Here is a 22,552-nt window from a genome sequence, read left to right on the forward strand (position 1 = left end):
GGGTCTCAACCCCCTTAGGGGTCAAATATCAGATACCCTGAATATCAGATATTTACATTACAATTCGTAACAGTAGCAAAATTACAAGTATGAAGTAGCAACAAAATAATTTTATGGTTGAGGATCACCACAAATAAGGAATTGTATTGAAGGATCCCTGCATTAGGAAGGTTGAGAGTCACTGCCTTACAGCTACATTCACCCAGGGAACGAAAGAAAATGTTGAGAAATGAGTCAGTTCTCACAGGCCCAGTGGTCTGCACTAAGGAAACTTCCTCCACAAAGGTGCCAAGGCCACATCCTCAGAATCTTGGGGTAGAGCTTCTGCAGTGTCAGAAACATCAGGAGCATCTGGAGCAACAGGAGCATCTGGAGCAACAGAAACATCTGGAGCAACAGAAACATCTGGAGCAGCAGAAATATTTGGAGCAACAGAAACATCTGGAGCAGCAGAAACATCTGGAGCAACAGAAACATCTGGAGCCTCGGGAACATCAAGCTGTCCTGTCTTCTGCTGTAGCTTTCACATGGCTGAGGTGGCTTCCTCTGGGGATTAGGAAGTGCTTGTGTTATAATCCGGCTATTCTAGAGTATTCTAAAACGAGCTGTGTAAACCCACTTCAGCTTGCCAAAAAGGTGTGGTTTTAGAGTGCTGGGTTTCGGTGGTTGCTGGAATCTCAACATCATCATAATCATTTTCTGGCTCGGTGGAGCCCGAGATAGCAAAGACCTTCTTGTTCCTAACTTTCTTCACTGATGAGTACCAAGCTGAGGGTTGTCTTGGAGCTTCCTGTGGGGCTAAAGCACAGAAAAAGGTCGCTATACACAAGGCTACTCGGTACTGATGTATTTTTGACTGAGCTTTGAGCATATTACAGATCTTCCCACTTCCTGGGTGGCCAGTTCCCCATTTCACAGAGGAAAACCAGTCACAGACATGACACATGTCTCAGGATCACCCAAGTGCATGGATGAGAAATGTTGGGCAGATCTCTTGACTCTCACATCTCTGTTCTAAGACCCCACTTCAAGGGAACCATGATGCAGACACTCAGGAAGCAGACCACAGCCAGTTGCTAGGTGACCACACTTATGCCCACAGATGCCTGATCACAAGGATCTGAAGGGCTTGTTGGTGCATCCCTACCTCTGCTGTACCGAACCGAACCGTAGGCTGCTTCCAGGACTGTTTGGCATTGCTTACACGCAAATCTGCCTGCTAAGAAGGAAGGAAACCTCTCTCTCTCTCTCTCTCTCTCTCTCTCTCTCTCTCTCTCTCTCTCTGTGTGTGTGTGTGTGTGTGTGTGTGTGTGTGTGTGTGTGTGTGTGTAATGTGTGTGTAGTGTTCAAAGATAGACTCAGTGCAGAATGGTCTATAGCAGGAACTAGAGTGGTTGCTGCTTTTTGTCTGTGACTTAAGAGCGATTCTCCTGAGGTTCATGGTCACATTATGTGTGGAAAGGGGGCGATGGTTAAGAGCTCCTACTGCTCTGCAGAGGACCTGAGTTCAATTCCCAGCAACCATGTCAGGCAGTTCGTAATCACCTCTAACTCCAGTTCCAGGGGATCTAGCTCTCTCTTCTGGACTCGGGACATGTGTGTACTCATGCTACAAATGCAGGCAGACACTCAAACACATACAAACACAAGACTAAAAGATGGGTAAAATGTGGAGGGACCTTTAAGAGATGGAGCCTGGTTAGAAGCAGTTTAGGTCCTCCCTTTGATCTGCCACCCAGCCCTAAGATGTGATTTCCTGCTGTCTCATGGGCTCTACCATGATGTCATAGTTATCACATGATGTAGCTTTCCAGTGCCATGCTGTTTGGATACTCAGCCACCAAAACTGCAAGCTAAGTAAGACTCTTTAAAAAAAAATAAACTACCCAGCCTCAAGTATTTTGTCATGGTAACAGAAAATGGACTAATACAGTGATGTGTAGCTTAGCTATTCCTATAATGAGAATCAGATTTGCCTCCACAGTGATCTTATATTTCTCTAAGAAAATTGGAAAGCCCCTGCCATTTCATTTTCTGTAAAAATGAGCTCATGTTTGGATTCCAGTAGTTAGTTAACGAATTAACTTGGTAACTTGGATCATGGGTAAATCATTTAATGTCCCTGGGCCTCGGTGTTGTCAGCTGTCAGAGGAGCGAGCAAGGGCAATCATCGGTTTCACAGAGCTCTGAGGGTTTACATGAGATCGTGCCTAACAGGGGCCAGTCACAGGAACCAAGGACCATTCAGGCCTGGGGGTCCTCACCTCCAATCACAGCACTTGGGAAATGAAGGGAGGAGGATGAAGGAGTTCAAGATAACCCTTGGCTGCTAAGGGAGCTTAAGGCCAACCTGGGCTACATGAAACTCTATCTCAAGAAGGGGGGAGGGGAGACAAAGTCTGCAAAGTACTTACCTCACAAGTATGAGGACCCAAGTTTGATTCCCAGAACCCATAGCTATCTATCTATCTATCTATCTATCTATCTATCTATCTATCTATCTATCTATCATCTATCTCTATCTATCTATCTATCTATCTATCCATCTATCTGTAGGTTAATTATCTATCTATCAATCTGTCAAACATCTATCTATCTACTATGTTCATATGTGTTGTTATGGGGTGCACACGCACGCGTGTGTGCATGCGCACGCACAAACACACACACAAAGTTTTTGTTGTTGTTGTTGTTTTTTTGTTTTGTTTTGTTTTAAGACAGCCACCATCTGCAAGTCAGGAGGAGCCCTCTCCATATACCCAACCAGCCAACACCTTTATCTCAGACTCCCAGCCTCAGCAACTGTGGGGGAAGTCATTTTCGAAATGCTTAAGCCATCTAGCCTATAGAATTGTGTTAGTAAGCTAAAAGGGATACATCCATACATTCTTTATCCCACCCAGAATGATACTGTTATCAGTCAACTGTACTTACCTAGGTCTCCTGGAAAAGGTGAACCCCTGGGTGGCAGAGCAGGTAACTGGCCTGGTGAAGAATTAAGAACATTCCTAGGGAGGGAGAGAATGAGATGAGAGAGGGACACACACACAGATAGAGAGACAGAGAGGCAGACACAGATGCAGAGACACAGAAGAAGAGACAGAGGGGGGAGGGAGACAGAGACAGACAGACACCCAGACACGAGAAAGAGAGAGAGTCAGTGGTTGGTCTGGATCAAGCCCACTGCTGGCTGCTTTATAAGAGAGCAAGGCAAGTAAACCGGTTGAAGGTTCAAATCTAGATTCCTCACGTTGGAAGCATTTTTATACCTTTCTAGATTCTGCATTTCATTTCTGTCACCCTAAAGAAACCATTTCCTCCAGCCCACGTGCACAACGGGCAGGGATTGTCATTAGAGCACAGAGCACAGCCTCATGTGGGAACGCGTGCTGGATCAGGTGGATTTCAATTAGCACCCCCTGGATGCTAAGTATCAACACGGTGACCAGCAACACCACTGTGGATTCACCACAGATGTGTCCAGCTATTTGAAGCAGGGCTGTTCACAACATGTTACAGATGCTAAATGGCCCCCAAACGCCAGCTTAGCATTGTCGGAAAGTGGTGAAAATTTCAAGAGTTGGAACCTAGTGGGAAGTTCTTTTTTTTTCTTTTTAAAGATTTATTTATTATTATATCTAAGTACATTGTAGCTGTCTTCAGATGCACCAGAAGAGAGCGTCAGATCTCATTATGGATGGTTGTGAGCCACCATGTGGTTGCTGGGATTTGAACTCAGGACCTTCAGAAGAGCAGTCGGTGCTCATAACCACTGAGCCATCTCTCCAGCCCTAGTCGGAAATTCTTAAGTGACTGAAAGCATGTGCTCAAAGGGGACTGTGGGCCCTGAGTCCCTTCTGCCTCTCTTCACCTTTCCTCTTGTGCCTGGCTTTGTACTATGCCACTTCCACCACAATGCCTCACAACAGGCCCAAAGCATCAGGACCAACCAGTCATGGATTAGAAGCTCACAAACTGTGAGCCAAAAGAAACCTCTTCTCTTTATAAACTGATTGTCCCAGGCGTTTGTTATAGTAACAGCAGCTCCCATACAAGTCACCATCACACTGGCCAAAGGTCCATTCACAGTAGAAGGGACAAATTTACCATGACCCACTCCCACAGTGGAATGCTCTACAGCAAGAGGAATGAACAGTCTACAACTACACTCAATGAATCTCACAAAAATCATACTGACTCGGGCTGGTAGCCCAATAGTGGAGCCTGGCATGTTGTATGTGAGGCCCTGGGATTGTACTGAAAAAAAAAAAATGGGTAAAAAAAAAAAAAGCAAACTACCATGTGCTATTCCACTCTTGTGAAGCACAAAACAATAAAATGCCTGGCTGGTTCCTTCTGGCTAGAAGGGATTTGTAGGTGCCATGGCTGAAGGCCTTAGAAGTAAATGTCTATGATGTTAGCAATAGCTTCTCTTGAACTGGGGATCTGTTACCTATGTCTGCTTCATTCATAGCAACTTGTTGAGCTGTGTGCTTCCTGAAAAAAAAAATCTGTAGTGTACTGGCTGGTTTTGTGTGTCAACTTGACACAAGCTGGAGTTATCACAGAGAAAGGAGCCTCCCTTGAGAAAATGCCTCCGTGAGATCCAGCTGTAAGGCATTTTCTCAATTAGTGATCAAAAGTGGGAGGACCCATTGTGGGGTGGTGCCACCCCTGGGCTGGTAGTCCTGGGTTCTATAAGAAAGCAAGCTGAGCAAGCCAGGGGAAGCAAGCCAGTAAGTAACATCCCTCCATGGCCTCTGCATCAGCTCCTGCTTCCTGCCCTGCTTGAGTTCCAGTTCTGACTTCTTTTAGCGATGTGGAACTGAATAAACCATTTCCTCACCAACTTGTTTCTTGGTCATGATGTTTTGTACAGGAATAGAAACCCTGACTAAGGCATGTCCTAATAGCACATTTCTGTGGGAAGTTTTCACATTGTAGCAAGGCCTTGGCCACCTGGCTCTGTGATGCTTGATTGACTTACTCAACAAGGGGATCAGATTGGACGAGGAAAGGTTATATTTGCTGGTCTCTTTGAACACCAATACAACCCATTTTAGAAAAGTGTAGATTTTCTTGTAGATAGGCAAAGGCTGGCCCTTAGCTGGGTCCTGGGTGGTCACCTCTCAGTTTTTAGCATCACAGTTTTTTTTTTTTTTTTTTTTTTTTTACTACTTGGAGCTCAATTTATTTATTTTTCTGATGTGTAGCAATTTTGTTACCAAAATAGAAAATAGATGGAAAAGGATTAACATTATGCCTACTGGGAGTCATCAAAACATATCTTAAAACAAAAATGAAACATGCACTAATAACAGAAATTTATTGGAAAGAATTGGAGCTAAGAGTAAATTTATAATCAAGAAAAACAAGGTAAATCAAGAAAGTTTTCTGGCAGAACATAGGTGGCAAGTTTGATATAGTATTCTCCCCCCCCCACCCCTTTCAAGATAGAGTTTCACCATGGAACTCTGGTTGTCCTGGAACTTGCTTTGTACACCAGGGTGGATCCAAACTCAAAAGAGTCACCTGCATTTGCTTCTGGATTGCTGAGATTAAAGTTGTGTGCCACCACCTCCTGGCAACATCCTATTCTTTTTTTTTTTTTTTTTTTCCATTTTTTATTAGGTATTTAACTCATTTACATTTCCAATGCTATACCAAAAGTCCCCCATATCCACCCACCCCCACTCCCCTGCCCACCCACTCCCCCTTTTTGGCCCTGGTATTCCCCTGTACTGGGGCATATAAAGTTTGCAAGTCCAATGGGCCTCTCTTTCCAGTGATGGCCGACTAGGCCATCTTTTGATATATATGCAGCTAGAGTCAAGAGCTCCGGGGTACTGGTTAGCTCATAATGTTGTTCCACCTATAGGGTTGCAGATCCCTTTAGCTCCTTGGCTACTTTCTCTAGCTCCTCCATTGGGAGCCCTATGATCCATCCATTAGCTGACTGTGAGCATCCACTTCTGTGTTTGCTGGGCCCCGGCATAGTCTCACAAGAGACAGCTACATCTGCGTCCTTTCAATAAAATCTTGCTAGTGTATGCAATGAGCATCACAGTTTTAACTCTTATGTATATACCACTCCTGCTGGCTATGCTCATGATCTCATTTATGGGGCATGCCTGTTTCTGTTCATCTGAACCCCTGAGTCATGTTTTATCAATTTGACTCTTGGAGGGGCTGGGGACTGAGTAATTGAGTAATTCAGTGATGGTTTCTCTATCACTATCTCTGGGTACCAAGGCTCCGCTGAGCTGCTTGGGTCTGTGATGAGCTCCATGCTTGGGTCTGTGATGTTTCATGTGAGTTGACATACATGGTTGCTGGGATCTGTCCTCAGAATTACCAGGGAAGGACGGCTGGAGGTGTGTGGCTGGTTTCTCCTAGATTCCACCTTATGTGCCTTTTTTTTTCTTTGCTGATTTTATCTAATTTTGGCTGTATTAAACTATAACTGTGCTGGGCATGGTGGTGCACACCCCTGGTCCCAGCACTCAGAAGGCTGAGGCAGATGGACCTCTGTGCGTTTGAGGCCAGCCTGGTCTACATAGCAAGTTCCAAGCCAGCCAGAGATGCGTAGTAGAATCCTGTCTCGAACAAATAAACAAAACATATCACAAAAAAAAAAAAAAAACCAAAATGTAAAGCCGGTGCTCAGGTCTAGAGGACCCAGGTTTGGTTCCCAGCATCCACACAGTGGGTTATGGCTGCCTGTAAGTCCAGTTTCAGGAGATCCAGATGCCCTTCTTCTTAGGTATCAGGCACAAACCCGGTGCACAGACATGCTCAAAGGCAAAGCTCACATACACATAAAATAAAAATAAATCTTTAAAGGGGGAAGCAAATGCTATACTTTCATGCCACGTTTTCAGATGTGTAATCTGCTTAAAGAAAAGAAGTATGACTGAGCCAGGACACAGAACCTACACAGTAACCCCTGTCAGACCAGGGAGCCCATAACAGGGTGCCAGAGGTGCCCTGCACCCACAATGCCTTGGACCTTCTGCCTTGGATAGATGGAGAATGTTGGCAGATCCACTCCACCAACTCCATAGGGAAGGAGGCATTGCAGCCACACCAGAACAGTATTGGAAGGGCCCTGGTGGCAGTGAACAGTTGATTCTCAGGGTTGAACTGCAGGGGTCTCCCCTCCCTCCACTTACTCATACATCTTTTCTTCATCTCTTCCATCCTGTTTTGAGGGCTTAGCAATTTCCCAGTTCCTGCCTAAGGGAGGGAAACCATATTCATTAGGGCACATTAATGAAAGTTGTGACTTCAGAATTTTAGAAGTCCTTGGAAAATAATCAGATCCAGGGCACTAGGAAGGGAACTGCCAAGAGATAAGAGACTTAGGAACACCGAGCTTGCAAAGTGACAGAGCTAGCATTTGGACACTGGCCACCAACAGTGGCCACCCTTGGCCAACAGCAGCAATAAACAAAGAAACAAATAAATAAATGGGAAAAAACTTAAAAGATAGCCAATAATAGAGAAGTATATGAGCCCAGAACATACTTTCTAAAAATCATAGATTAAAAAAAAAAAAGATGCCAGGCATGGTGGTACACACCTTTAATCTCAGCACGTAGGAGGAAGAGGCAGGCAGATCTCCAAACTCAAGGCTAGACTTGTCTACATGGTGAGTTTCAGGATAGCCTAGGCTACATGGAGAAACCCTTTCTCAAAAAAACAAAAAATATAAAAAATAAAAAATACATAAATACATATGTATGTATATATACATTTTATTTATTTATTTGGGTTTTTCGAGACAGGGTTTCTCTGTTTAGTCCTGGCTGTCCTGGAACTCACTTTGTAGACCAGGCTGGCCTCAAACTCAGAAATCCGCCTGCCTCTGCCTCCCGAGTGCTGGGATTAAAGGCATGCACCACCACGCCTGGCATTCTCTCTCTCTCTCTCTCTCTCTCTCTCTATATATATATATATATATATATATATATACATATATATATACATATATATTAAAGTAATGGAGTTCTGAATAAATCCTCTCCTTTTATTTTTTATTTTTATTTTTAAATATTATTTATTTAATATATACTAGTACACTGTATCTGTCTTCAGACACTCCAGGAGAGGGCATCAGATCCTATTACAGATGGTTGTGAGCCCTCATGTGGTTGCTGGGATTTGAACTCAGGACCTCTGGAAGAGCAGTCAGTGCTCTTAACCACTGAGCCATCTCTCTAGCCCCTCTCCTTTTAGTAAAAATTAATTGCTTAAGGGATAGTGGGAAAAGAAGATAAAATTGGGAATGCAGCACACCTGAGATCTGATCCCAAATCGCCACTAATCCCTGAGCACCTCTACTGAGGTTCTGTCTCCCTGTGGGCTGGGGACCAGGCTTAAAGGACTTGCCCTCAGTGAGGCTGTGCACTTCAGCTCTCACTGAGCAGATGCCTGTGGGACAGTGTGCTGAGTGCTCAGGGAGGCTCACCCAGGGCACCCTGTGTACTTCCCGGTGTGTTACCTGGGCATGCTCCTGTCTTGGACCACTTTGAATTTTCTTATAAAGGGCTAGGACCTCAAAGGACTATGCTACTGCTTGGGGAGTTCCTCTTTCTGGAGATAAACAGCAAAATGGAAAACCCAGTTGTAGATAACCTAAAATTAGTGTTCACCTCCAAATCGTCACCTTGTCTGAGAAGGCCAAAAACTTCTGGTCAAGATGGAGATAATAGCAGAAAGCAGGTCTTAGAGAGAGAAGGCCGTCATGCTACTGAAGCACGTTCATCATGGGTGGTATCTATGTTTGTTTGTTTCTAAATTCTCACATATATTACATCCTAACTGCAGTTTCCCATCCTGCCCCTCCCCCAGCCTCTTTCCCATCCCCTACCCCTTCTCCAGATCCACCCCTGCTCTGTCTTCCATCAGAAAACAGCAGGCCTTCTGGGGACATCAACCAAACACAAGCTACAACCAAACCAGCACCTACTATCACTTCAAGGCTGGATGAGGCAACCCAGTGGAGGAGAAGGGTCCCACAAGCAAGCAAAAGAGTTGGGGACAGTCCATGCTCCTACTGTTAAGATTCCCACAAGACCACCAAGCTTCCCAGCCATAACACAAGTGCAGAGGACCTAGGTGGGACCCCTATAGGTTCCCTAATTTATGTGAGTTCCCATGAGTCCCAGTCACTTGATTCTGTGTTATGCTCTCATGTTCTTGTGGTGTGTCCCTGACCCCTCTGGTTCCTCTGATCCTTCCTTCCTCCCCTCTTCAGGACTCCCTGAGCTCTGCCTAATGTTTGGCTGTGGTACTTAAACTCCATGAAATCTCAAGAGTAACCCTAGCAAAGACTCCTAGTGATGGAGGACAGGGAGCCTCCACTGGTCATCTTCTGTAATCAGGCAAAGCCTCAAGTGGAGGAACTGGGATATCAACCCATCCATAAAACCTTTGACCTACAGTTTGTCCTGCCTGTAGCATGTTCTGGGACTGGAGCCTCATAGAATCATCATCAAAGAGACCAGAGAGACTTCACTTAGCAACTGATCGAATCTGTATTTTAATGCTCAAGACAGTTGACTTTCTACAGACTTCTGTCTGCTCCCTTTTGAGAGCCACAGAAAAGATGATGTCAGTGCCCAGAGAACATGGGGTTCCAGTGACCCTGCATCTGTTTTTACCCAAATCCTCTGACCTTGGAACGAATCTCCTCCCCTTTGCTATGCGCATGACAAACTGAGGCCCAGGGGTTTGTGGCAAGGCACAGGACGCTCCTCCTAAGCCCACACGGGCCAGGCTTATCCTTGGTTTTGCTGCACTGACATCACCTGCCCCGCCCCTGTCAGGTAAGGTGGCCATCATTACCTTGTCTAAGCTGCCACCTGCAGACACAGTACAGGATGAGACCCAGGACCAGGGAGATGAAGATGATGGACATAGCTAAGATGATCCAGAAGTTGTCCCTCCACCAACTCATTGCTGTGGGAGCCTAGGAAGAACAAAGACTGAGGCATGAGTGGAAAGCTTGCAGGCTGGGGCTATCATCTATCATGCTTCCTGACCCATATGCTTAGGAACCAGACAGATCTCACAGACAATGCCTCAGCGGACCACAGGCAAGTCACTTACCGTCTTCTGAGACTGTGTCCCATCTGTAACATGGGACCGATGCTGCCAAGTACTTCATAAGGGTCTGGTGAGGTTTAGCTATGAGCTGTGTCACCACCACACCCTCCAGAAATAGGCCACAACCATGGTTTGCTGCCATTGCCAAGACACAGCAGAGGGGAGGCGTGCCACTGAAGGCAATCCCCAGCGGCAGGTCTTTATATCACAAAGATAAGATACACTTTTTATGACTGTGGAGAGAGAATTTTGAGAGTTTTTGTTGTTGTTTGTTTTGAGGATGGGGCTCGGCAAAGTACCTTGCTAGGTGCTGTGATTTGAATATGGCATGTTTCCCTGGAACCCAAGCTGAGGCTTGGCCATCATGACACAGTATTGAAAAGTGATGGGATTCTTTTTAATAAAAACATTATTCTAGGGCTGGAGAGATGGCTCAGTGATTAAGAGCACCCACTGCTCTTCTGAAGGTCCTGAGTTCAAATCCCAGCAACCACATGGTGGCTCACAATCATCCGTAATGAGATCTGACACCCTCTTCTGGTGCATCTGAAGACAGCTACAGTGTACTTAGATATAATAATAAATAAATGTTAAAAACAAAACAAAACAAAACAAAACAAAACAAAACAAAACAGCCGGGCATGATGGCGCACGCCTTTAATCCCAGCACTCCGGAGGCAGAGGCAGGTGGATTTCTGACTTCGAGGCCAGCCTTGTCTACAAAGTGAGTTCCAGGACAGTCAGGACAGCCAGGGCTATACAGAGAAACCCTGTCTAGAAAAACCAAAACCAAACAAACAAAAAAACCAAAACAACACAAAAAAAACCATTATTCTATATGTATGTTTTGGTTGTGTGTGTGTCTGTGTACCATATGCGCTCCTGGTGTCCATGGAGCCAGAAGAGAGTGACAGATCCCTTAGAACTGGAGTTTTGGACAGTTGTGTGCAACTGTGTGGATGCTGGGAACCAAGCCCTGAGCCTCTGGAAGAGCAGCTGGTGTTTTAAAAGCTGAGCCATTTCTATAGCAATTCCCCAAATGGAATGTTCAGTGCCCAGCATGAAGAATGCCCTGAAGTCACACCCTTCTCCATGGACTACTGAGAGATGCTCTTTCAACAGAACAGGCTAACTTGTCTTTCTGAGAGTGAAGCCAAGAGAGGGGGCCCAAGAGAATCACATTCCATTTGCAGTATGATGTCACCTGAGACCACCAAGCTGGTTCAATGGTTAAGGTGCTTCCCAATGGGATAGGCATTCAGGACAGAGGTGTGGGGATACATGCCAGGGGAATGCATGATCAACTACAGGCCCTGGAAAGTTACAGAAACTGAATCTTACTCTGCCCCAGGCCTGTGGCCAAGCTGGTAGGTAAGACTGTAGGTTGCAGGATTGCAGGAAGCCACCAGAGCATGGCACAAGCAAATGCCTGCCTGACAGGATGCTGACAATCTGTTCAAGGCTGTAGCCACAACTCTCAGAGGGCTACAGAGGACAACAGACTTCTCAAGAGAGGGTTGTTTGAAAAGCTGGGTTAAGAACCCAGGAGTCTGCGGCCAGGTTGGGCAACATAATGAAACTATGTATCTTTAAAAGATGCTATATTAGGACTAGAGAAATTACTCAGTGGTTAAGAGCATTGGCTGTTCTTCCAGAGGACCTGGGTTCTGCTTCTAGCACCCACATAGCCAGCTCCAGTTTCAGGGAATGCAGTGCCCTCCCCTGGTCTCTGTAGGTACTGCACACACGTGATGCACATATATAAATGTGGGCAAACCATCACACACATAAAATAAAAATTTAAAAAGTCATCTTACAATTCTGGAGGTCAGAAGTTCATGAATATCCCACTTGTAAGTCTAAAACCAAAGGACTGTGGGCCTTAAGGCAATACCCTTTTAGATACTGTAGGGGAGAATCCATTTTCTTGTTTCTTTGGCTTCAAGAAGTCATTCAACAGTCCTTGGCTCAAGACCATTTCCTGTCTTCAAAGCCAGTCCTGTTACACGGCTCTGACCATTCTTCTGTTGTCATATCTGCCTCTGACTGTCCTCTTCCGGCTTTCTTCCCAGTGTTTAAGGACTCTCAGGGTTACACTGGGTCCTGCCACTGAGTCAGGACAGCTTCCTCACTCAGTCAGCTGATTCAAAGCCTTGACTCCCATTTTCTATGAACTCTGACATAATCCAAGCTCTGGGGATTTGATGTGGAAGTTCTGAGGAAGGAAAGGGCTCTGATACAAATGACTCCACAATGAAAAGACACTCTGATTAAATCAGACTCATGGGCTTATGTTGTTATATTTAAAAAAATACTTTGCCTCTTTCTGTGATGGTTCAAGGAAAGGAAAACAGTGTGGTGATTCTGCCACCTTTGATCTGAAGTCAGTCACATGGTGTCCAGTATTGTCACCTGGGTCATGCAGCAGCAGGGGCTTGCTGTCTTGCTGCAAGGCAGACTTGGGATGCCACACAGAAATAATCAGGAGGGATTCTCAAGGCATAACTTGTGCTTGGAATAAGGCAGGGCTCTCAGAGCCAAAGTGGGTCCAAGAATGACCTTAGGTTAGAACAGCAGGACTGTCCAACCCTGTCATCTAATTTTGACCCAAATGTACAGGTGTGTGAGTCACTTATGTAAAACAGTGCATGAGCAAATATGTCTTTGTATCAGCCTATGTACACACTTGAGACCACCTGTTGCTTACACTAATGTGGTAAGTGCTATAAAGGTAGTTGCAACAGTGTGTCACTGAGGGAACAATGACAAAGGGGGGGGGGGAAAGAGTGCACATGGCCAGTGGAGAGGCACTTGGTGCTTTGGAGTCTTTTCCATCCTCTATTGTCTGAATTCACAGATGTAGAACCCGACTGTGGAGGGATGACCGCATTTCCGTTTCTCAGAAGAGGAAGCAGAACTTGGATAGGTTAAGAGCTGAGGTAACTGGCAATCTGAGATTCCAGCTCAGACATCGGAGTCTGTTTATTCTGCCACCTTGACATGAAACCCACAAATCTTCTCTTCTAAAACCGAAAGCAGAACCATGCTCAAAACTTTCCAGTCCTCGCAAGATTTCAGGGTCTCTGTGCAGCTAGTTGCTCATAAAGGGAGCCTCAGTGTGAAAACCACTGAGAATGCCCATCTGTAGGCAGGCCTGGGGCACTTGCCTTTCCTCCTAGCTCTCAGGGGACAGAGGTAGGTGTGCTCCTTGACCACCTGCTTTGCATATCAAGTTCTGGGACTACATAGTGAGACTTGTCTCAAACAAACAAACAAACATCAAGAACAACAAAACAGCAATATGTACTGTGTGCTGACATTCTATGAGTTAATTATTCTATATACCCAGATCCTTTCATCCCCACAATAGCTCCATAAGCTAAATAGTCATCATTATCATCCCACTTTACAGGTTAGAAAATAGAGGCCTGGGAGAGCTTAACAAGATTGTAGAACAAATAATTGGGAAAAAAAAATCAGAAACCAAAACTTGCCTGACTCTAGGGCCTTAACTTTTGACCAGTATGTCTGAGCATCCCAAAAACCCGTTCAATTTTCCTGGATACCAAGATGCACTTAAATACAAGGTCTTTACAAGCACCTACTCTGCTTCAAAGTGCAACTCCCAACTCTTGTGGATCTGGTATGAGAATCTGAATCAGCATTTTTCACAAGCCATCTAGAAGGTTCTCTGGTCTGAGTGAAGAGCCCCACTTTTGACAGGTCTGTAGGACTCCTAATTGGTGCTGGAGACCGTGTGCCTGTTCCTTGGAGCAGCCATAGATGGTGGCAGCAGGAACCGGGTGGGATAAAAGGCACTGAAAATATTCCTTGAACCCAAATACCTTCCTGCGTGCTTGCCATGGCCCCTGGAAGGTTACACCAACGACCAAGTTCCCTCTCACCAGCAAGGCTCCAGGCTGACCTTTTTTGTACTTCTTCATTTAAACTCACTTGCCTGCACATTTAGGAAGAAAAACTAACTCCCTAGTGCCTCAGGTTTTCTTTCCAGGACTTGGCTCTCTGAGGTCCTTGGAGGACAGTTAGAGCCGATGTGGAGAGGGTGCAGAAACGCAGTTCCTGGAACATGAAGTGGTCCCCTGTGTCCTCCCGGCTTGGTGTCCTCTCCCTAACTCATAACACTTCTGCTCAAGTGTTCAGAACTCTCGGAACTCTCTGCCCTTTCTCCCCAGTCGTCCTTGGGAATCTCAGAGATTTACAGATTCCGTACATCTGTAGCTCTGGGGAGGTGTATGGGGGCTGGAAGCCACAGATGGAAAGGAAGAGGAAGAAGAACTTGGGAGGGGGGTTTGCCACAGGAATAAGGAAGGGGGAGGGTGTCTTCACGGAAAGAGAAACTCTGAATTTCAAGAAGAGAAGGATCCAAGGCCCAGAGTTTGTTTATGATGTGAGGAACTTCAGCCTGCTGCAGACTGTGAAGATTCCAGGAGGGAGGAGAAAAATGAAACGCAGGGTTGGAGGAGAGAGAGGGAAGAAGAGGCAGAGCGGAGCCGGGAGATGCTGTCTCCTCTGGTCGCAGATTGAGCTTTCAAAATCGAACGGTGACAAGGAGAGAAGAGAGATGCTGAATGGAACCGGAGGAAAGAAGGACGTAGGGACAGGAAGTGGGCAGATCACACTACAAATGTCCATTTCTCCAAAGTAGGAAGCAAAGTCAATAACCAGGGTGACGCGGGTGGGGGGTGGGGGGTGGGGGTGGAAGGTGGGGGCAGGGTAGGCCAAGGCAGGAAGCAGGCAGGCTCCCAAGTGAGGACAGTGCTCCCAAGTGAGCCACAAAGTCTTCCACCTCTTTCCAGCCCATCTTTCCCACTCTACATCTCCCTGTGGCACTTCTGGGGCCTTCCTTCCCTCCTCCCCGAGCCCCATGACGGCCCCTCAGCTACAGGAAGGGGCACCTCAGATCTGGGTTATTCTGTGAAGTATGGATGACACACATCTTTCCCCACCCATACAATGCTGGCATCTCTTTCCTGTCTGCCGTGTGTCCCTTTGGTCATCGTCCTCCCCCACCCCCCTTGCTGGTGTGTAAGTACCATACTGGCAGGGCCCTGGCTCCTCTCTTACTACCACGCTCCTGGTGTCTAAGTCACAGGGCCACAGCAGATACTGCATGTGTGTCTGTGAATGAATAGATGAGTAAAAGATTTGACAGCCCTTCTTTCCACTGTGGGTGGACATCCCTTGTGGCCATGCAGCCCGGGTGTGTAACAGTGGCCATGCCTTCGTGAAATGTCCTTTGTAGTTTCTCCTCCTTTCTTCTTTTGCAAGGTTAGTTCTCTTCCCTTAGCCTGACACTCTAAATTCTAAACATAAACTAACCCTGAATGAGTAAGATAATAACTGGGGCTGAGGATGTGGCTTCATGGTAAGATTGCTACAACTTGGGCTGGTGAGATGGCTCAGTGGTTAAGAGCACAGACTGCTCTTCCGAAGGTCCCTAGTTCAAATCCCAGCAACCACATGGTGGCTGATAACCATCCGTAACGAAATCTGATGCCCTCTTCTATTTGAGGACAGCTACAGTGTACTTACATATAATAAATAAATAAATCTTAAAAAAAAAAAAGATTGCTACAACTTCAAGATGCAAACGCTCAGAGATCGATTCCCAGCACCGCACATAAAAAAAAAGATGATAATCACGGGTAATCTTTATTTAGATTTACAGAACCCAGAACATGTACTGATCTTGGGTTACACCAGAATATGTAATAATTCTTATTTTTTCCCTTCTGCCCAACAGCTAACAGAAAGTGAGTCAAGTACTACAAGGCTTGACTTGTAGAAAACAGATAGAGCCCTCTACAGACAAAAACCAGCCCTAGGAGGCTGCTACATTGTAGCCAGAGAAAAATAAGAAAGGAAGCAGGTGCTCTGAGTGATGAAGACCCACCCAGCGGTAGTCTTCCTGCCCGTGGCTCCGGACACTTCCTCCTTTTCATGTACCTAACTTCTCTGGGAGGAAGCATTGGGGACATCAGCGTGCACCTTCTCAGGCACTACTCCTTGGATGAGGCTGATCTCTTTCCTGCCAACATCCTGTTTTGGCTTTTATGCAGTGAGCAGTCAGATTCACATACTGTTCATATTGTACAGAGTCTTGAGTGAGGGTCTCAAATTCCTGTCCTGTGTAGTATTATTCCCAAGCCACATCTTTAGGACATATGTCGGCAGGTGAGACCCCTGCCATCCATCTGCTAGCCACCACTGGGGGCAGAGGTAGGTTGAGAAGCAGAGGCCATTGCAAGCATTGGGGACGGGCATTCTAGCTACCCCCTGGATATCCTGCATTCCTCAGGTTGCTCAAGGCATTTTAAGGACCCTCAATGAGCCTGATGAATGTGTGGGAAGGACTGAGCAGGACATTCCACAGGATAAGGGTGGTTGAGCAAGGTAGAAAAGCAAGGAAGGGTAATGGCTACTCTAGCCTCAATGTGCTCTTCTTTAGAAAGCATTTCAGTGACAATACTTTATTCTTTATCATGAATTCCTGAGACTGGTGATTCATGACTTTAATCTCCAGCACTTGGGAGGCAGAGGCAGGCGGATCTCTGTGAGCTTAAGACAACATAGCAAGTTCCAGACCAGCCAGGGCTACAGCCTGAGAAGGGGAGAAAGAAAGAAAGGGAAAGGAAAAGGCACACAAAAAGAAAGACAGACAGGAAAGAAAGAAGAGACACAAAAGCAGGGTGGGGGCTAGGGAGGAAGATAGTTTGCACTGGAAAGTCACACACATTCACAGAATTGTGAAGCACTTCAGGGCCTTGAGCTGGGCACCCAGGGAACGGGCTGCTTCCCCCGAAGCTTGTATCTGTAGCTTGTATGCCAGCATCTGTAAGCTGATGCAAGACCCATAAGCCTCCATACAGGTTCTGAAACTTTTCCAAGAGTTGACACATGTGACAGAGCTCCGAGGGTCACCAGACACCAGCATTATCAAGAGCAAACCACAAATGCTCTATTTACAACAGCAGTTGCCTTCGGAAAGGATAACTGCCCTTCATTGGGAGGCTACAGAATACCCACCCATCAGCTGAGCTGCTGGTAAGAACTGGGGAGTGTTTCCTCTGGGACATACAGGGAGATATTTAGAGATGGGAACCTGGAGGGACAAGTATGAGAACTGGGACAGGCTAAGGCCTAGCACAAGCCAGAGCCTGAAGAAGCCACCAACAGAAATGGTCAGGGATGCAGCAGCAAAGATGGCTGTACTGCATTCAGTCTGTAGTTGCTCACTAATGCACTGTGCTCCGCTCTGGTCGTTTCCTGCCCAATCCTTGATAAAGTCTCTGCGTCTACCAGTGCTTTCTTAAGCAGTTTGTTTTGGTGGTGTGGGAACCAGGAAAGGGATTTGGTTCATGAGTCAGTGCAGTACAGGCTTAACCACAGAAGCTGTGAGCCTTGCTGACCAGGAGGAAAGAGGTACCTCCTAAATTAATCCACAGGCTTACTAGAAAGGGTTTTGGAAAGCAGGGCATGGGATGAGGGTTTGAACTGATTTCAAAGGCACAGGGAGCTAAGCACTTATGAACACTGTCGGTGTGAACAGTTCTTGCCTGATTCCTTTCTAGTGGTCTGTCCGTCCATCACTGATGATGGTCAGGATGTCCATATTCCCACCTGACCATCTTGCTGCCATGTGTGTTGGGAGTGGCCACGTGGAGACTTAAAATTGAGTGTTTACAGGGCGGGGCTACAGAAAGCGTCCACTGTCTCCACTGCCTGCTCATTCTGTGGTCTTCCATTTCGGTGCAAGGCTGGCAAGCTCACCTCCACATTTCACCTCCTTCCCCAGCCTTCACATCGATTACCCTGTAGCTCCACTTCCAGTGCACCAGCCCGGGTTCTAGACACCTGTGCAAAGGGCCATTTTGCTTGTCCCGTTTTAGTTCTTTGGCTCACTGCTGGCTGCCACATATAAATATGACCCTTGTTGTCTTTCTATAGCTCCTTGCCAGTGAAGCAGGGTGAAATATGAGCTCCCTAAAGTCTGCCCAGCAGGAAAAAAAAAAAAAGTCTGCCCAGCCCAGCCAAGATCAATCCCATGGCACCTGCCCACCTCGGGACTCCCCTGGAGGCCCATTGAGCTTTTGCTCAGCAAGGGTCCTGCAGTTCCACAGACTCCCTGCATCCTCCCTGGCCTTCTTGGGGGTCATTCTGTCAGCTTAAAGCAAGGATGCTCAATGGGCCTCCAGGGGTGACAGCCCCCATGGCTCATATACATAAGCTCCCTGGGGACAACAGCCTGCTGGCTATCTAGAGGCTCCATTTGCATACCAAGCAGTGTGTTTTTTATTTAGATATTATGCAAAAATCAATAACAATGGAAGACCTGCCTGTAGATGCATAATTATAGTTTAGAGTAAAGCTGAAACAAAATGGAGAAAATGTCAACTCTCTACCCCCAAACCTGGAAATCCTTTTATCCTGATGGCTTGAAGATGAGATAGGTACAGACACCTCCTCCTAACTAAATCCCTTCCCTGTCATTATCTAGAGCTGAGAAGGCCTCAGGGTCCTCCAGATGGGCCTTAAGCACAACTTTCCTTAGAGTCAATCTTCAGTTCTCCTGTCAGATGGGATACAATGTATAACTTTCACTTTTCTGTAAAAAGAAAGGGCCATTGTTTACCAGTAACTTCTTAAATTATTAATAGCTACGGAAATGTGATGTTGATGTTCTTAAACTAAAATATCTGGCTCCTAGAGTTTGCTGAGGACTCTAAATAATATTTTGCCAGAAAGTCTAGACACTGACTCCTGGGAGTGTCACCATCTCAACTCTTAGAAGTGCGGACCTTCCCTGAAGTGGAAAGGCTGCTAGCCTGGAAGGGCACAGTCAGGACCAAGGTTAGCTGTTAGGGTCCATGAGCTTTGTTTGTTTGCTACTTTTGGTTTGGTTTGAGACAGTGTCTCTCTATGTAGCCCTGGCTGTCCTGCAACTCTATGTAGATTAGGCTGGCTTCAAACTCACAGAGATCCACCTGCCTCTGTTTCTCCAGTGCCACCATATCTGGGTTTGATATAGATATATATATAATTTTCAGTCTAATATGCGTAGGATGTGAGATGACAAGCCTGGGCTGACTGGACCTTACATCAAACTTAATAAATAGGGGCTTGGTCTTCCAGGGTAAAGGAGAACATGAAGTCTGTAACGGGCTTCAGTAGGGATGTGGAGAGCTAGCAAAGGACTTCAGGTGATTTGTAACTATGTATTATGACTGATATAGCTACTTAATACATTTATCGTGGGATATCTAGGATATGCACACATGTTAACACTATATATGGGGCCAATGACTTCAGTAAATTGATACTTACATTTTGCTGTTTAAATATACATTATGACCATTAAATATGTTGCTAAAGAAGACATACTTATGTACAATATCGTTACATATTTACAAATTTGTTTTGGATGATGTTTCCTTTGTGATCTTCTGTAGGTTTGTTTGTTTATGTTGAGAATTAAACCTAGGCCCTTGCACATACATGGCAAAGTCCTTTACCACTAAGCTACAAGTCCAGCCCGTGCCTCTTTAAAATCACATGCAATATTTTACTAAAGGAAATGGGTTAATCAAAGTTCTTGTAAATGAATGTACTGACATTGATTTATATACAGAATTATACATTTTTGGTGGAGGCGGGGATGGGGTGGTTGAGGCAGGGTCTCTCTACATACCCTTGGATGTACTGGAAGCCACTATGTAGATGAGGCTGTCCTTGAACTCACAGAGATTGACTTGACTCTGCCTCTCCAGTGCGTGATTAAAGGTGTGGCTATAAAATGATGTTTCAGTAGAAAACCCTGTGAGGAAGTTTATATTCTGCTTATATTTTATTATATTTTATATTATATTGTATTTATATTGAATTATGGGAACATGCTGTAATCATATCCTTATTCTGTATTCTGGCTTGCTAGCGCACTCTATAATGACATGGTGGTTAGTATTCCACTAAAAACAGTATCAGGGTGGGCAGTGGTGGCACACGCCTTTAATCTCAGCACTTGGGAGGCAGAGGTAAGTGGATCTCTGTGAGTTCAAGGCCAGCCTGGTCTACACATCAAATTCCAGAACAGTCAGGGCTACTACATAGAGAAACCCTGGCTGGGGAAAAAAAAGATGTCAGGTCAGAATGCGAATCCTGTAGAACTAACAAGGCGAGGGTACTTATGCATAATGAATGCCTGTCTCCACTGATATTTAACTCTGTTATGGCTAGCTCTGATGCCTGCATGTGTTAACACAGTGTTTGGGCCAATAACTGGACTGGCAGTTGCCCACACTGTCCTGCTGCTTGCTGCATGTGTGTCTCAGCATGACAGCTTAGCAAGCCGGGACGGCCGCACATTAATCCTGAGTCTGATTTATTATATCATAGGACTCAGTTCTATCCATACATGCTCAGTCCCCACAGCTTATTGCTTATCTAGCAGATTTGTTTACCTACAGTTAGGAAATACATCTATTTGCTAGGAAAAAAGGAAACAGGAACAGGGGAGAAAGGGAGGAAAAGGGGAGGAAGAGATAGATGTAGGGAGAAGGGAGGAGAAGGAAGGGAGAAGGGAGAAGGGGGAGGGGGAGAGGGGAGAAGGCGGGAGGAACTCCATCCTGACACACTTCTGGAGATGCTGATCCTCCCACATGGTCTATGGCATAATACAGGGATTGAAAAAATGATTTCTGAAGAGCTAGTGACATGGCTCAGTGGTTAAGAACAATGACTGCTCTTTCAGAGGAGTCCCAAGTTCCGTTCCCAGCACGGTGTTGTGGCTCACAACCATCTGTAAGTTCAGTTTCAAGGATCTGATGGCCTCATCTCTCCTCCAAGGACGCCAGGCATGTATATGATACGCAGACACACATGCAGGAAAAATTCCCAAACAGAGAAAGGAAAATATTTTCTATAAGAAAAAAAAAAAAAAAGAATTGAGAACATTGATTTCCAGAGGTCAAAAGCAGAAGGCTCCATCGAGGTCTCACGCCAGCTGAACACCTCTGAGTCCCGAGGCTTCTGAAGGTTGGCAAGTGCCTTATAAATCCCAGACACCAGAGGCTGAGTGCCAAAGGCACCGAGAGGCGTGCTGTTCTGATTCTTTCATCCAAGAGCACTGAGAGGTAGCCAGCGTTTACAATACACAGTACAGTGCGGGTCCTCTACCAATCAAATACCAGATATTACAGACACTATGCAGATAGCGATAATTCCTCACACTTCACACAACTCACTCCCAACTGTGACTTCATCCTTCCAGGTAAACTTGCCTTGCCTGGCACACACACTGGAGGAGTAAGGAGATGGCCAGCGTCACTCAGCAGCCACGCCAAGTGAACTCTTCCAGGCCACTCTTTCTCCAGTTGTACCCGGCTGTGTACTACAGCCTCGAGCGACAGTCCCCTCAGCCTGTGCCTGTGGGGTTGCCTATTTGGCCACACGTCTAACAGCAACATGGACAGATGACTATGGTGGGAAAAGCAAGTTGAAGCACTTACCTAGACTGCCGGGGTGTTCACTGGAAGCAGCTGGGGAGACAGCTGTGGACTGAGGGTGTTACTCAAGCACAACTGGGGAGAGGCTTGATCGCCCACATACCCTCACTCACCCTTGGAGGCTGCAGGCACTAGCCTGACCACACTTCCTCTTTCTGGTCCCCATTCTAGTGAAGCTAACTACTCCAGTTTTGTTTTTTGTTTTTTGTTTTTCTGTTTTTAAAAGCTACCTTCCCACTGCCCTTCGTGGCTCCAGCAGAGGCCCATGAAGGCTGGTCGTGGTGTGGAAGGGGGTCCTGAGAGGAATCAGGCTCCAGAGTGAGTGAGTGAGTGAGTGAGGGGGTTGCCCCAGGGGAAGTCTCCCTTAAACTTTCCTGGGCATGGTCATGTGGGACTCAAGAAGAGAGAGGGGGGCCCTAGGTCTACCCAGAGATGCATGGTGGGAAATGGAAGACAGATGCATCATCCCGCAAGTGTGGCTCTTGAACCCCTGGACCTGTTGGCCCAACTTCTGTTTAGAGGAGTCAAGGAGACTCTAAGAGAGTGTCTAAGAGAGCATGGTGGTGATACCTAGAGGGTAGCCTAGGCTGTTCTTGAACTTGTGATATTCCTACTTCTGCCTCCCAAGTACCAGATTACAAGTGCATGCTGTGACACCCGGCCAGTGGACAGTGTTAATTGAATTGAATCATTTCCTACCACACTGTGAGACAGAGTTCCCAGTGATGCTCATAGCCTCTAAAAATGGAAGTTTGGGGTGAGGAAACAAAGAAACTGCCTTGTAGAAGTAGCTGCTTGTGGTGAGTCGTCACTTCATGGCAGCATGGATGTGTGTGAGATGCCTCTCCAAGGGAGGGGTGCGCTGGCACTCAGGAACAATGATGACAACTAAAGTGACTGGGGAAGATTCCCCCACCTGC

The 22,552-nt window shown here is 46.1% G+C and overlaps 1 protein-coding gene across 1 annotated transcript; it reads right to left on the reverse strand.

Annotated features, from left to right (window-relative positions):
* Nucleotides 1–91: 91 nt before the first annotated feature.
* Scimp (SLP adaptor and CSK interacting membrane protein) lies at nucleotides 92–21,721 on the reverse strand. Its single transcript, NM_001045526.2, has 5 exons — nucleotides 21,636–21,721; nucleotides 9,850–9,973; nucleotides 7,173–7,236; nucleotides 2,935–3,008; nucleotides 92–798 (listed from the first exon to the last, which is right to left on the reverse strand). Exons 2-5 carry the CDS (start codon nucleotides 9,959–9,961, stop codon nucleotides 596–598), a joined length of 453 nt encoding a protein of 150 aa, NP_001038991.1. The 5' UTR covers nucleotides 9,962–9,973; nucleotides 21,636–21,721; the 3' UTR covers nucleotides 92–595.
* Between the last annotated feature and the right edge of the window lie 831 nt (nucleotides 21,722–22,552).

This window comes from Mus musculus, chromosome 11, assembly GCF_000001635.26.
Source record: "Mus musculus strain C57BL/6J chromosome 11, GRCm38.p6 C57BL/6J".
Classification (NCBI taxonomy): Eukaryota; Metazoa; Chordata; class Mammalia; order Rodentia; family Muridae; genus Mus; species Mus musculus.